Source organism: Brassica oleracea, chromosome C9 (genome assembly GCF_000695525.1).
Source record: "Brassica oleracea var. oleracea cultivar TO1000 chromosome C9, BOL, whole genome shotgun sequence".
Lineage (NCBI taxonomy): Eukaryota > Viridiplantae > Streptophyta > Magnoliopsida > Brassicales > Brassicaceae > Brassica > Brassica oleracea.
In genome coordinates, this window is record NC_027756.1 from 13,993,606 (window position 1) to 14,008,891 (window position 15,286).

The 15,286-nt window shown below is 36.5% G+C and overlaps 2 protein-coding genes across 7 annotated transcripts in view; both read right to left on the bottom strand.

Moving 5' to 3' along the window:
- Nucleotides 1-596: 596 nt before the first annotated feature.
- On the bottom strand, nucleotides 597-13,455 carry LOC106319061. 6 transcript variants are annotated; one of them, XR_001265413.1, is made up of 3 exons: nucleotides 12,759-13,455; nucleotides 917-1,029; nucleotides 597-838 (listed from the first exon to the last, which is right to left on the bottom strand). XR_001265413.1 is itself a non-coding variant. In XM_013757280.1 (2 exons), exons 1-2 carry the CDS (start codon nucleotides 13,399-13,401, stop codon nucleotides 9,475-9,477), a joined length of 720 nt encoding a protein of 239 aa, XP_013612734.1. In that variant the 5' UTR covers nucleotides 13,402-13,455; the 3' UTR covers nucleotides 4,860-9,474. The 6 variants fall into 5 exon arrangements, 5 of the variants coding, with proteins under 5 accessions (XP_013612734.1, XP_013612737.1, XP_013612738.1 ...); XM_013757283.1 differs by lacking the exons at nucleotides 597-838; nucleotides 917-1,029 and adding an exon at nucleotides 9,597-11,459; XM_013757280.1 differs by lacking the exons at nucleotides 597-838; nucleotides 917-1,029 and adding an exon at nucleotides 4,860-9,551.
- Nucleotides 13,456-14,966: 1,511 nt separating this feature from the next.
- Nucleotides 14,967-15,286, bottom strand: part of LOC106314381 — a 4,030-nt gene continuing 3,710 nt past the window's right edge. Inside the window, exon 3 of the mRNA XM_013752258.1 lies at nucleotides 14,967-15,277. Coding sequence (XP_013607712.1) covers nucleotides 14,967-15,277 — 311 coding nt within the window. The remainder of the gene's footprint in view (nucleotides 15,278-15,286) is intronic.

A 15,286-nucleotide genomic window follows, 5' to 3' on the forward strand; every position in this document is an offset into this window, starting at 1 on the left:
TTTTTATTCATATTATCATTTTGATTCATATTCATATTTGTTTCTGTTCTCATCATAAAAACTCTAAAACTCATAAAAATCAGTTCTCTTTGTTTTCAAGTTTAATCCTTAGATTCTACCATCTATCAATTTGTGGGTTACCCCCCTGTGCCTACAACAGGGGGGGAAGAGAGTCCGGATCTGGGGGGACCGGATCTGGGGGATCTGGAAAGCGAGGAGAAGCTCGGGGTGGCGAGAGAGGCCATAGATAGGACAGAAGAGAGGGAGGCAGAGAGATGTCCAGGGGACTTCTCGTTAACCGGCATGAGGCCAGTCAGCGACGTGGACTCGGAAGGAGACCCTAGTCGCACTAAAGGGGGCTCATGAGAGAGGCCATTTCACAAAGTCCTTTTATATTGTGTTAGAGATTACGAAGTTAAACATGGCAAAGCAACTATTAACAGTAAAACATTATCCATCGACTTATATAACTGTCAATAGGGACTGTAACCATAACACGTTGAATAGCATGAGTCTCATTGTTGTAAGTGGTCTTGATATCACAAAAAACTTCTGCAGAAAACATTGGTAACTAACGGTTAATAAGGTTGCGAGAAGTTTCGGCCAAACATTGTTAGAGAATGGGAAAAGCATGAGTGGTTAAACATACACGGAAAATTCACATTTGTATTTGCCAAAACCATAAGCTGTTCATATTCTGGAAACCTGAATTTTTCTGTTGGGATCGAATAAGCTTAGCCCATAGATTCACCCTTCCTTCAGCAGATATTTGGAAGTGCTGAGTTTCTGAATTCCTATAGACCCTTAGATCAACTTCGTCTACTGAAAAGATTAAGGCCTTAGGCAGTTGCCTTATGTTAGAACGATGAAACGAAAATGTTAAACTAATTAAAGGACGAACATTAAAATATGTTACCTTCTCATTGAGAGAAACCAGGTTCACGCCCAGAAGCTCACCTGTTTTCTTCACGTCCTTGCCTCCCAAAAACGAAGAAGACATTTAACAACTGTCTCCTTACAATGCTATGCCTTCAAAACGGAAAATTGAGCTGGTTAATCGCCATCTGTGGAAGCTCTGTTTCTAGGGTTTATACTTTATTATGATTTGAAGAAGCTTTGTGATTCGTCTGGAGCACCGTCGAGACGGAAGTTACGGTTCAGACATCAAAGAAAGGAAGAACTCAATCGTAAGTAATATTTTTTTTGAGTGGGGCTGAAAATAAGGTGGGTCAACCCTCTTAATTAAAATATACGGAAAACACCCGATATTTTATAATCTACTATAGTAAATGGCAAAACAAAACCCAACCCACGAAAATTTTCGAAATCAGTTGACAGTAAACAAATTTCAGATGCCAAGTGGCAGTTTTTTTGCCCCATGCTAGGATAATAATGTTGAGGGATGAAGAAGGAGGGAAGTCTATTTTATTATAATAGATAGATACATATATCCCCTATATATTAAAAGAGAAGCACTTAAAAAAATTTCCTTAAAAATCTAATCTGACGTGGCTTCATGAGAGGCATCTATTTACAAAATAGCACACGTGTCACTTGGAGAACATATTAAAAAAACGTAAGCTTTAAATGCAAACAAAACTTTCCTTAATTTTTGTGGCCCTTCTCAAACATAACACTCACGTTAACCGTGTGTTATTTTCTTAAGTGCTTATGTTGGTTCTCCAATTCTCCAAGCGTACGTGATGTGTTGGTGTTCGATGACTACGTAAGAGGCATAGGGAATTAGCTCTTTGCCAAAGCATTAACAACACGGTCAACGTTTTGGTGTGCATCGAATTAAAAAAAACAAAGAACTGCTGAATCAAGTAACCTTATAACATGGTTATTGAGATTGAGATATTGCAGAAAGGAACGCAGAAGAGATGGTAAAGGAAGGAGCAATATGGGAACTGATGAGGATCTCAAGAGAAAGCCCGACAGAGCCTAAGATGGAATATGGGAACTGATGAGGATCGCAAGGCGCAATTTAGAGAAGACATAAGTTCTCTTCACAGGACTCTCACTTCAAAGTTAAAGAAGTTAAAACCCCGCTTCACGGGATATCAACACGAAGACGCCTACGTTCAGTAAGGAAAGTGGGACTCTGTTTCTTCATGCAAAATTTATAATACATTATGCTTCAGTTTCTTCGGATAGTTCATTTTTTGTGTAATTTGCTTTGAGTGCCGGTGAGTTCAGCTCCCAAGAGTAGCGTTGTATGCATATTTTAAAGGTTTTGATGTTAACATATATTTTTGGTTGGTAAAGATCAATGCGGTTTCGGAAAATATTTTTCGAGCGCATATGCATAAGTGGTGTGGTTGAGATCCTCCTCAAAACACGGCTCTTTAAAAGTTTGGATGCAGATCCATGCAAACATGTTAGAAAATATATACATAAATTTTTTATATAGAATGTCTTAAGATTACAAACCAAGCTAAGAGAAGACCTCGAGGTTAGATACACTTAAGAGCTTGACAATCAAAGTATCCTAAGGTACATGCAATGGACTTCACATGCAGATATGTCTCATACAAAAATGAAAAGCGACATATAAAACTCTATGGCGTAAGACTATATAGATTGTGTTCGTTTTGTCACATCAATTAATAACGTAACGAGTTTTTGGTAATGTTTTGATTTATGTTAAATGTCAATTTTGTTTATTAGTTAAATCTAACAGACCCAAGTTTTATAGAAAGTTGGTTATATTGCTTGGTCCGGAAGTGTATTTTGAGTCGTAATATATTTAGGATATTTTGACATTTACAATAACTAGGTTCTTACCTTATTTACAAATGGTACGTATATTCTAACCTAATCTTAATACGATAGTAAATATATTAACCCTCGCCTCTATTAGTCTCCATCTCAAAAAATAACCTAGAGTACGTTAGACGTTAAGATGGCTAAATTTTTTGACAAGGTTATGGACTTGAGTCCTGCGAAAACTACGTGGAAAATTAAGGTCAAGATAATTCGTCTATGGAGACAATACTCCGCAGGCGATATTGACAGTATTGAGATGGTATTAATTGATTCAAATGTAAGTTGTTTTGGTATGATGATCCAGTTTCGGAAATCCATTATTATTATGCAAACTTTATTGAAATATATTGGTATTTATATGGTTTTAATGATACGCATGACAGGGGGATACGATTCATGCAACTGTTAATGAGGATGTGGTTTCGATCTTTGAATCTTTCCTCGAAGAAGGTGATTCGAAGATATTCATCAATTTTTCGCTTTCTCAAGCATGTGGCTCCTATCGATTAACCAAGCATCCTTACAAAATTTGGTTCCAAGCCACCACTCAGATTCGACTTTGTGACGATTTGCCATACAGATTGACTGGTTTTACCCATGTTAATTTTCGTGAAATCTTAGACGGAACTCTCAGCCCTGAATACTTGATCGGTGAGTCTATATAAAATTGATGTTATGACCATTAACCGTGATCACAAATCTTATACTTACATTTTTTTATTATTTTGTAGATATTATGGGTCAGATAGTAGAGGTAACTCATGTTGAAATCGTATCTCTCAATGGGAAGGACACGGAAAAGATTTCATTACTCTTAAAAAATGAAGAGTGAGTAAAACGATTTAATATAGTTTCGTTTTTATTTTTTAACGATCTACTATCAAATTTTTTCTACTTAACATGCTCACCACCATAACCTTTTAATTTTGATCCTCAGAGATGTTAGGTATGGGGAAAGGTTGCACTAGATCTAAGCGAAGCAATTCAACTTCTTTCTGATCGAACTCTCATTTGTGTTATGAAGTTTGTGAAGATCAAAGTATGGAAAGGTAAAAGTTCTTTATTTTCATGAGGTTTCTTATTTTTAATGATCCTTATAAATATGATATTCTTATACGTGGAAAACATGTTCTTAAAAGATGAGCGAAGCGTATGCAATGCATACAATGTGTCTGCCGTGTCCCTTAATCCGTTTATTGAAGAGGTTGAAGCTTTTGCCAAATTGTAAGTTTAGAAACATTGTTTGAAAATAGTGGAGTTGTATTTGTTTTGAAAATCTTTTATCAGTATTGATTTTCATAATATGATTAGGTTACCAAAGGAAAATATATCTTTGGCAATTGTGCAGTCTAAACCACTTTCCATGGTGTCAATGATGTCAGAGGAAGAAGACTACTTCGTGAAAACGCCACAGAAAACAATATCTGATATTTTGGAGACGAGAAAGGTTTCAGTATTTTCAATAATTTGAGCACCTAATCATACGTTAAGTTATCTTATTGTTTATACATATATACATATCGTGTTTATTTTTTTTAGGTTGAGAGGTGTTACGTGAGGTGCACTATAGCTGCAATTGATAATGATATGACTTACATCTGAGGAGATTAATAAAGTGACTTGATGATGTTTATAAATATTTTTATAATATGAAGTTTACAACTGGCGGAGTTGGAAATTCATTGTCAAGGAATATACTTCTGGAATGTTCGACTTATGGAGTAGTATAAGATTAAGAGATTACAAACAGAATAATAATAAAAGATTACAAGCGAACAAAACTTTAAAGTCGTAAATTTATAAAATATTAAAAAGAATATATTTGACATAAGTTTAATTTAATATAATCTCGCAAAGTCCAAATTTAATCATCTCATCCCGCGCAAGGCGCGGGTTACTACCTAGTAGATAGATATTGTTTAAATATCAATTGTTTACATCAGTTAGTTACATATGTATCATCAGTGAAACAAATTTATTATATATAATTATCATTTTAATATTTCTATTTTAGTTTTCTTTTTTTTTGACAGCAAGAAAAATTTACAGACTCATGTAGACTCTGTAAACCATAATGGTAACTCCGCATCCATGTGTACGACGAAAGACGGTTGTGTCCGAGCACTGCGTGCCAAGCGATCCGCCTTTATGTTTTCCGTCCTGGGAACATGAACAATCTCTGAGTTGGTAAATCTTCTTCTCAAAAGCTTAATGTCATCCAGGTAGCTTTCAAATGCTGGACATTCTTATGGTTCTGAAACCATCTTCACCAATTGAAAACAATCCGTTGCAAACGTGACCCGATACTGTCTTAAGTTCTTGATGCATTCCATTGCCCAAATTAGAGCCTCCAACTCCGCATGAAGAGGTGAGAGACTTGCCCTTACATTCCTTGCCCCTAACAAACCCTCAAACCCCGGAAGCGTGCTGAACCAGCCTTGTCCTGAGGAAGCATCCTTATCTTTCCAAGAACTGTCAATGAAACACCATCTTCCTGTAGTCCGTGAGGGAACTCTGATCTGCGCTTCAGGGGACACCCTGGGGTTATTGACAATTTGTGCCTCCAAAGTGTTGATTCCAATTCTGCTAAGTTTAGCGTTTCCCTCGAGTCAATATCAATATTACTGAACACTTTGTTATTCCGACCCTTCCAAATGTACCATAGAATCTATGCAAACAGATGATCCTCCATTTTTGGATTGACTCTCCAAAACAGATGATCCATATTAGCAAATATCGAGCCCAAAGGAAAAATATTTGGGTTCGATGGGATCTTAGATAGTGCCCACACTTGCCGTGCCAGAGGACATTCAAAAAACACATGATTTATTGATTCCTCCGGGTCTCCACACCTTGCACAGCTTGTATATCCTTGTATTCCTCTTGATTTTAAATTTTTGGTCACTGCTATGCAACCTGTCAACAGCTGCCATAAAAAATGCCTTAACTTTGGAGGACACTTCACTTTCCAGCAGAATGCTTTAAGAATGTCCACATTGGGTCCATAAAATTATGGTTGTTTTTCCTTATCAGAATATATCCTTTCTACTTGATACCCTGATTATACCGTGTATCTTACATTATTAGTGAAATGCCATCCATCCCTATCATTCAATTGATTTCTACTCAGAGGAAGACTCTCAATCATTTTTGCATCATGGGGGTCCACCAAAGTCCTAATTGCCTGTAAATTTCATGTTCGGGATTCCTGATGAATGAGGGAATCCACTGTGAGATCCGGGTAACTGTTATGAAAGTTTTTGTTTGCTGGTCTCGGGCGAGTGGATGGGATCCAAGGGTCATTCCATACTGAGATAGATGACCATGTTCCAACCCTTTTAATTAGTCCTTTACAAACCATAGATCTAGCAGAGATAATACTCCTCCAGCCATACGACGGGGAATATGAACGAATCGGTTCCAGGGGTGAAGCATTCCTGTAGTATCGTCCTTTGAAGATTCGCGAAAAAAGAGAATTTGACTTCTCAATCAGCCTCCACAGCTGATTTCCCAACATTGCTGTATTAAAATCAGTCAAATCCTTGAAGTCTAACCCACCATTATCCTTATGAACACATAATTTATCCCATGATTTCCAATGCATACCCCTTGTACTTCCTCCTGTGCTCCACCAAAACTGAGCTACTGCACTCGTTAATTTCTTCACTATAGCTTTCGGCAATCGATACACCGACATCACATGATTTGGCAGAGCTGTGATAACCGACTTAATGATCACCTCTTTTCCCCCTTTTGTAAAAAACCGAAGAGTCCAGCCATTCACCCTATTATTCAGACGATCTTGTACAAAACCAAACACTGGAACCTTAGATCCCCCTAAACTTTCCGGCAAGCCTAAATAAGAACCCATACCTCCTAGGTTCTGAATCCCGAAAATATCTCTCAACTCTTGCCTACTGGATTCCTCAATTTTATGTCCAAATTGAATTGAGGATTTCTGAAAATTGATTTGTTGCCCTGATACAGTCTCATAATCCTTTAGTATCCTGAGGATAGTTTAACACTCTTCTTTGTTTGCCTTACAGAAGAACAAACTATCATCTGCAAATAGCAAATGAGAAACTGCTGGATACGCTCTTGCTACCTTCATACCGGTTAATTGTTTCACCCGCTCCGCTTTTTTTATATTCGTGATTAAAGCCTCAGTACACATAATAAATAAATAAGGAGATAATGGATCTCCTTGACGTAATCCCCGCTGAGGTATTATAAGGCCTCTCGGTTGCCCATTGAGAAGAACTCTATATTGAACTGAAGATATACACCCTCGCATTAATTTAACCCAATGAGGATCAAATCCCATTTTATAGAGAAGAGCCTCGATAAAATCCCACTCTACCCGATCATATGCCTTCTCACATCCGTTTTAATCGCCATAAACTTATTTTGATAGGATTTGTTGGTTCGCAAGCCATGAAACATTTCCTGCGCAATAAGAATATTATCCGATATTAAGCTTCTGCCACAAAAGCCGATTGTGTTTCCGAAATTAGATGGGGAAGACAATTTTTCAATCTTTGACACAACACTTTCGAGATAATCTTATAACCAACGTTACATAGACTTATCGGCCTTAGTTCCGTCATCCTTGTAGGTTTCTCTATTTTTGGTATCATACATATATTAGTTATATTCAACCGTGAGTCCATATCTCCTGTGACCAAGAAATTATTTACCAACTCGACCACATCCTTTTAATGACATTCCAGGAATGCTGAAAGAAGAGAGCCGTCATTCCATCTGAGCCTGGCGCCTTCCCCGGATGCATCATGAATAAAGCTTGACGAATTTCTTCCTCCGTTGCTACTCGCAGTAGCATAAGATTCATCTGTGGGGAAATTGATGGCCCTATCTCTTCCAAAAAACTATCAAACTCTACTGGGTTAGTTGAATTAAACAAACCATCAAAGTAATCTACCGCCACCTTTTCAACACCGTTCTCTTTTGTGACCCAATTACTCGCTTCATCATAGAGACCCACTATTTTATTTCTGATCCGACGTTGTTTCGTCAAAGCATGGTAAAACTTAGTATTAAGGTCCCCAGATGAATGCCACATATTTCTACTCTTTTGATGCCAGTATTCCTCCTCTTCCTTATAGGCCTCTTGTAATTTCCTGGAAATCTCAATAATATTCTTTTGTGATCTATTGTTATCTGTTTGTACTTCTTCCAGCGCTTGTTGGAGATCCTGAATTTTGTCCTTCCCATATGGCTGGTTGTTTTTTCGCCATGAAGATATTTCATGACGACAATTATTAATCTTAGTAATAAAATCCGTTGATGGATCTTCCTGATTTTCTGTCCAACCCGATACAATTGATTTCATGAGTCCCTCTTGGCCAATCCATCGCTTATCAAACCTGAATTGTCCCCTTCTCCTTCTTGTTAATTTATCTTCCAAAAAAGCTACCACAGGCCGATGATCTGACCTCACCAGCCTCAAATATTCTGTATAAAAGTATGGGAAAAGTGTATGTCATTCCTCATTAGCCAAGGCTCTATCCAGTCGGCATCTGACTGTTAAAGCTCCTTTCCCTTTACCTCTCCGTCCTTGCCATGACATTTTATTACCACGGGCTGGGAATTCCAGTAAACCACTATTCCTTATCATATTATTGAAAGGAATAAAAGAGGTTGCACTCCGTAAAGGCCCCCCATCCTTTTCATGGTTCCCGTAATCTCATTTAGATCACCAATAATAAACCAAGGTTCAGATCGTGCGAATCCATACCTAGTCAATTTTTCCCATACCTGTTCTCTTAACTCTTGAACCGGGTCTCAATAGACAAAGGTAAGGAAAACTTGTTTCCCATTGCTCACTGCTTCAATGTCAATCATTCTATTACTAGAATAAAGAATCTTTACTTGATACTCATTATTATAAAAAAGAGCTAAACCACCACTCCTCCCATTCGGATCCACGGTAGACTGTCGTATCCAAAGTGAGATTGAAATTTTTGAACAAATTCAAAATCATGTTTCGTCTCAATACAAAAAATCTGGTTTATGTTTGTGCCGTATTTCCTGAAGATAACTTATGGTCCAATGACTTCCAAGTTCTTTGCAATTCCAGCTTAGTATTTTCATATATAAAAGTATGTATATTGCTCATTCGAGCGAAAGGGCTCAGGTTTGATGCCACCCAGAAACCGACCAATGTCAAAACTCCACACACCCCTGCCTAGCCCTCGCGTAGATTGTCGCAATCCCACATGCTGATGCCAATTAGTATACCATTGTATCCAGAACCAGAGCTCATCTCGAAACCACTCCCGCCGCATGTGTTTATTATTTAAACAAGCCAAATTCGATTTATGTTTCAATAACCATAAACTCCAAAGCCTCCGGATATCTCTAATAAAAGAAACCGCTTTCAAACTAAAGATTATACATTTCAAACTAGCAACATCAAAATTTCCCAACCAGGCAATGATATTAAATTTTGTCGTCAAATCTTCCACTCGAAGCCTCACCTTAATATCCGTATAATGCATCTCCATAGTGGTCACTACTATATATAGAAATCCAAATAATTCTATCATTTCTTCATACCACTCTGTTACCAAGAATGTTATATCCTCCACTACCATCCCCAACACAATAACTGATCTGTTTGGTTTTACAATCCATACCAAAATAAAATTAAGAAAAAAACAAGCCTTAGCGGTATTGTTGTATCTATCATTGATCCCTCTCTCCCATGAATTCCAAAAGATACCTCCAGACAAGCCAAATATCCCTAAAGTTCCCAAATATATCTGCAAAGTAACCGTGAAGATTCTCACCCGATGAACCAAGTGCCAAAACAAAAACAAATCCTTTTTATTCTCTTGCATAACCAATTTAAAAAACCAAATTGACCATCTCAGGTCCAAACAACAAAACGGAGCCATGCTACCATTTAAATCGAATAAACCATACTTGCTCATAGAGCTTATTTGAAAAAAGAAAACCCCAAAACAATGATAAAAACCCTGGAACCTCAGAGCTACTAAAGAAAGAGACTGATTCATAAAACTACGGTTTTGGTGGTCCACTCTTCGGGATTGAAGGTCCCTTGCTCTCCTGCTGCTTGCCATTCTCTCCACAGCGTGATCCTGTCTTGTTCGGAGCTCGTTTACGCGGTGAAGCAAGATCATTAGCAATCCTCATCTTTGTGCTTACTGCGGTTCCTAGCGTAGGCTTGAACAGTCTCTTACGAGAACCATTCTTCTTCCCCACTTCTCCTTCAACCTGCACTTTCTCTTCAGCGTCATTTCCAACTTCAACCTCTCCCTGAATATTATCTCCCTCCTCCTGTTCCTTCAACATCTCCTCAATCTCACCGTCAGAGAAATCCGGTAAGTCATCTGTCGCATCCATATCAATTCCATGTTCCAAAAAGACGGCTCGAAACTCATCCATATTCATCACCTTATCATCCTCCAAGACCGGTGCTTTCTCAACCAAACTCTGAATTATTTGAAGCCCTTTCTCCACCTCCATAGGATCCGATAACGCCTCTGTTCCTATCGTCTGAGTCTTATCGAGTTCTGCTTGAAAAGCAGGAGAGGGAAGTGTCTTATTGAGACTCTCAGGAGCTCTGATCTCCCCATCCTCCTGCGCCTCATCTCGTACTTCACCCTGTAACTGCTGAGCTCCTGTCTGTCTTGATAGATTCCTAGCATGGCCCTCTTGAACATCAACCTGAGGCTCGTCTCTTCGTGAGCTTCTGTATCGAGAGCCATCACCATCTCCTCTGTAACTCTAGTGATTGTTAAACGACCCCTTACTTCCTCTATCAGCCATCTTTACCCATTTAGAGTCAACCTTTTCAATCATTTTGCCTTTGCCCTTCCCATGGTAGCCACGACCCTCTCTCTCCTTGTGTTGTTGCCTCGGAGGACCATTAATAACCACTCCCTTGTAGCTCCGTGCCCGATCATCATGTTTCCCTCCATCATACCACCCACCGTTGCCTTCTCTATTCTCCCGTCTCTTCTCTGGACTCGCCTTTACCACATTTTCTTGGTGAAAGGGCAGATCTCCTCCTTATGACAGTCTCGAGCAAACTTGACAATAGCCGAAGAGTTTCTCGTATCTCAAAGAGATTGCAGCTTCCTCCCCATCATAAAACTCGCCCCCCCCTTGAAATCCAAAGTGGTTTGAAAGCAGAGCTCTTGAAACGCGTTCACCACCACCTGAACTCTTGAATGTTCAATATCCACTGCTACCGTTCTTCCAAGCGCATCGCCGATGCTCTCAAAAGTGGGAGCCGTCCTAAACTCCATTGGAACGCCAATCACCCGAACCCAAAACGTTATTTCCGATGGAAAGAGTTGATTCTTCTTTAGTTGCCAGCGCGCCAGAGCCAGCATCCAATAATCAAAATGGCAAGGTTGAAGCTTCATGACCGCTTCAATGTCCTCCTCTGTCTCAAAATCAAATTGAAACTTTCCAAATCCCAAATCTGTCCCAACCACCCGGTCCTCCAGCTTCCAAATCTTAGGTATATTTAGAATCAACGCCTTCATGTCTTGTTCCGGGGGATTCATACACCTTCCAATCAATGTTTTGGAGTAAGTCTTGATGAGCGCCGAGTTATCGAAATGAGGCACCGATATCTTCAATCTTTTACGGGCATTCTCTCCATCCTTCACCTCCCCACCGTTACTCACCAATTGTCCCTGTGTCATGATCACCAGAATGATAAAAAAACCTTGCTTTGTAATATAAAAGATTGTAAAAGAGACTTTAGATGTGCTCCAACAAAGAGTAAAACTAATATCCCTTTTATAATGATCCCGGCCTTCCAAATCCCCAAACCAATCTTGATGCCCGTTAATACCATATATTTCCAACTGATTCTCGTGATTGATTCGCCTTCCCAATGTTTTCCGTAAAATCTCATTACCATAAGTACTAGAGATCCCATATTTCCATATCACAGTTGAATCAAATCCATTTAATCTTCCATCTATCTCCTTTATATAACAATGATACAGATTAAATAAGAAAGCTGGGGTGTTCAATCCGGATATCGGTTCGGTTTCGGTTCGGTTTTTTCGGTTTTTTGGTATTTCGGTTAGTAAAATATAACTGCCATTCTAAATCCATATTTACTTCGGTTCGGTTCGGTTTATATACCGTCGGTTTTCGGTTTATTCGGTTTTATACCAAAAAACATAATTCTTTATTTTGGGATCATATTATATGAATTTTAGAGTCTTGTTGTCAACACATTCATTTATTAAAAAATATTATAAGTTTAAATAAAAGAACAAAAATAAAAAATGTTTCTATCATCTAATAAAATAATCAAATCTATAATTAAAATCAAATCTCAAAATTTTGATAATAAAAATAAAAAACAAAAAATAAAACAGAAACACGAAGCACAAAAAATAAGTTATTATATTCTTTCATATTTAGCGTTCATCAAAGTCATGTTTCTTCTATTAAACACGAAACTCTATTCGTTTATAGATAAAAAAATTGTGAAGAATTTCCACTAATTGTTATCATCTAATTTATAATCTTTATTTCAATTTAGTCAATGCTAAATTAAAGCAAAAATATCAAAAGAAGACTAAGAAAATAAGAAGCATGTTTGCGATGAATTGTTATTTAATTATAGTTCAAGTGTTTTACAAATCAGGACTATTTTATTACTGTAAAAAATATGGTAATAGTTATTAGCAAAAAAATTAACTTATGATTTTCATACGTTGTTATAAAATATATATATATATTTACATGTTTCTATTTTTTGATCGGTTTTATTAGTTTATTCGGTTTTATCGGTTATATACCGAACCATATCCAAATCCTACGGTTTTTTTAAAATCATATCCTTAAAAATCATATCCATTCGGTTTGTATGGTATATACCAAATCCAAACCATATTATCTATTTTGGTTTGGTTCGGTTCGGTACGGTTCGGTTTTGCCATATTGAACAGCCCAAAAGAAAACAGATACAATACCTGTATATCCCTTCGATTTCGTCTTGATGATGATCGAAATCGTAATCCAATTCGCTGAAATCCCAAGCCTCCTTAACTTTCCAAAGTTTCCTTTTTCTATAACCAAATCAACACCTCGGAGATTCCAAGGCAATCTCCATTCCACGACCCCCTGATTCTCACTTTGCCAATCCACTAGGCCCCACCAAAACCCGCCTCCAACACCAGAATCCCATCGTCGTGAAGTCATGAGAACCTTAGATCGCCTCATGTGTCGCCATTTCCCCAGTAAAACAGATCGTATAATATCCGTTCTGCAACCGTTAAACCTTAACCCACTTAGATCTTGTGATCTCGTTTTAATGAGAACGAGGATCCTACCACAGAGATCTCGTGGTTGAAAGATGCGTGAAGAGAACTCCCTTAACCGGAACGAGATTGAAGATCCCTCTGATTCTCCCCGCCTTGTCGTATAAAACTTTCCTAAACTCCAGAGATTCCTTCGAAGATCCGGAAAAACATTCCTTTCAAAGACCCCCTTTGGCTTCCATCCACCAAAGAAAACGTCATAGGGATGTAAATCTGCCCTCTGATTGTTCCTTAAAACCTTCCAATTGTCTCGTAATAACCTTTGATCTCCGGGATCCCATCCTTGCAAGTCCATGAAACCCTAGTAAATCGCCATCGCCATCGGAGAGAGTTTTTAAGTAGTTTTTCTCTTTTTTCAACTTTCTTTATATTTCTATTTTAGTTAGTAATACTTTTTATAATTTCTAAAAATAATTTGAAATATTATATTTTTTTCTAAAACTATTTGAGGTATCTGTTTCTTGTAAATCAAGTTTATATTAATATGAAGAAACCTAATAACAAATTTTTTATAAAATACTTTTATATAAAATGTTAATATATAATTCATAAATATATTCAAACTTTGTTATATGTCTTCATATTCATATTTGTGATAAATAATATAAATTTGCTTGATGATAAGTTCAAAATTTTACTTATCTTAAAATAATATTTGGTTTTTTTATGTTTATAGGTTTTAAGTAATTTATTAATTTGTTTTTATGATAATAATTATATTAAGTATATTTATGTTCTCATCTTAATTAGATATGTGATTTGATGAAATATAATGGTCTGTATTAACTTAACTATTTGTTACGGTATGTTGATTTGCATCTATTATTTTAAATTGATGTTGATTTTGTTTTGTTTAATCAGGTTAAAATTGGTTTATTAGTAGGTGGTTAAGTTTATCATCTTATATTTGTAAATATATTTTATAAAATTTCGTATAGTTTGATATATGTTGTTTTGAAAATTTGAAAACAATAAATATTAAATCAGATGTGCATTAATAAACATAGTTTGTAATATTTTGAAAATTACTAAACATATATAAATATATATATATATATATATATATATATATAATAGATAATTCATAATAATTGGTTGATTTAATTGTTCCTATTTTGATTGGTTTCGCTATTTATATTTTGAATTGCTAAAACCAACTCAAATATTCATGTCAAACCTAAAAGTATACCTCATTTTCAGTTAAATGCAAAACCAACCTAAAGGGGTGGTAAAAATACTATGTAACCCTTATGACCAAACAAAAAAACAGAAATGTATTTTACAGTTATATCTTTAGTAAGTCTACACGTAATAGAAAGAAGTCTACATATATGTAGACCTCCTAAGAAGTCTACTGTGTAGACTTATTCTGTAGTCTACATCATAATTTGATCTAATAATTTAATTTTAAAAATGTATAAAAATAATTATTGTGATATTGTTAATTAATCATCAATATAATGATCAATATGAAGTAAATAAATTAAAATTTTATATAATTGAACAATTTTAAAGAATATACTCTAATTTGGTAACCATGTGTTAGAAAATATGGTTTAGAAACAAAAGGTTATAACATGTTACGTATTCTAGTGGTAGATTTCTTAGGGTTAGATTTATATTTAGTTTTTTTTTTGTTTTATTGACTTAATTTGTATATTAATGTGTAGTAGTTTAAATTTTGTATAATTTGATATTTGATACATTAATTAAGACTTTTTATTATAAAGCAAAACATTTAGGGTTCGAGATTTGTGGTTTAGGGTTTCGTAGACCTACAATAAAGTCTATTTAGCTGGAGACGTATTTTTCAGTCTACATTTTTCAATTTTTTTTTTCCAACAAAGAAGCAAAACTAAACTAAGTAGATTCCTGAGCCGATAACCATTTCGGAGAAACGGAGTCAACATATACGATAGCAGAAGGCTGAGTCCTAACACCTCGTGCTAGCTTATCCGCCATTGTGTTTTGTGCCCTTGGAATATGCTGAATAGTGAAAGTGGGGAAGCATTCCTTACATCGTAGAAACTCCTCCATGTGAGTAGTGAACGCCGGCCATTCTGTTGGAGTAGACACCATCTTCACCAACTGTGAGCAGTCTGTTGCAAACACCACCTTTGAGATATGTAGGGTCTTCATGCACTCCATCGCCCATATCAAAGCTTCACATTCTGCATGTA

What these genes read in the sequence shown, in the direction of transcription:
- LOC106319061 (XM_013757279.1), bottom strand. Translation starts at nt 13,401, where the DNA reads ATGGACTTGCAAGGATGGGATCCCGGAGATCAAAGGTTATTACGAGAC. An exon ending in GAAATCGAAGGGATATACAG is followed by an intron (nt 11,695 to 12,758) that starts GTATTGTATCTG and finishes TGGGATCTCTAG; the next exon opens with TACTTATGGTAATGAGATTT.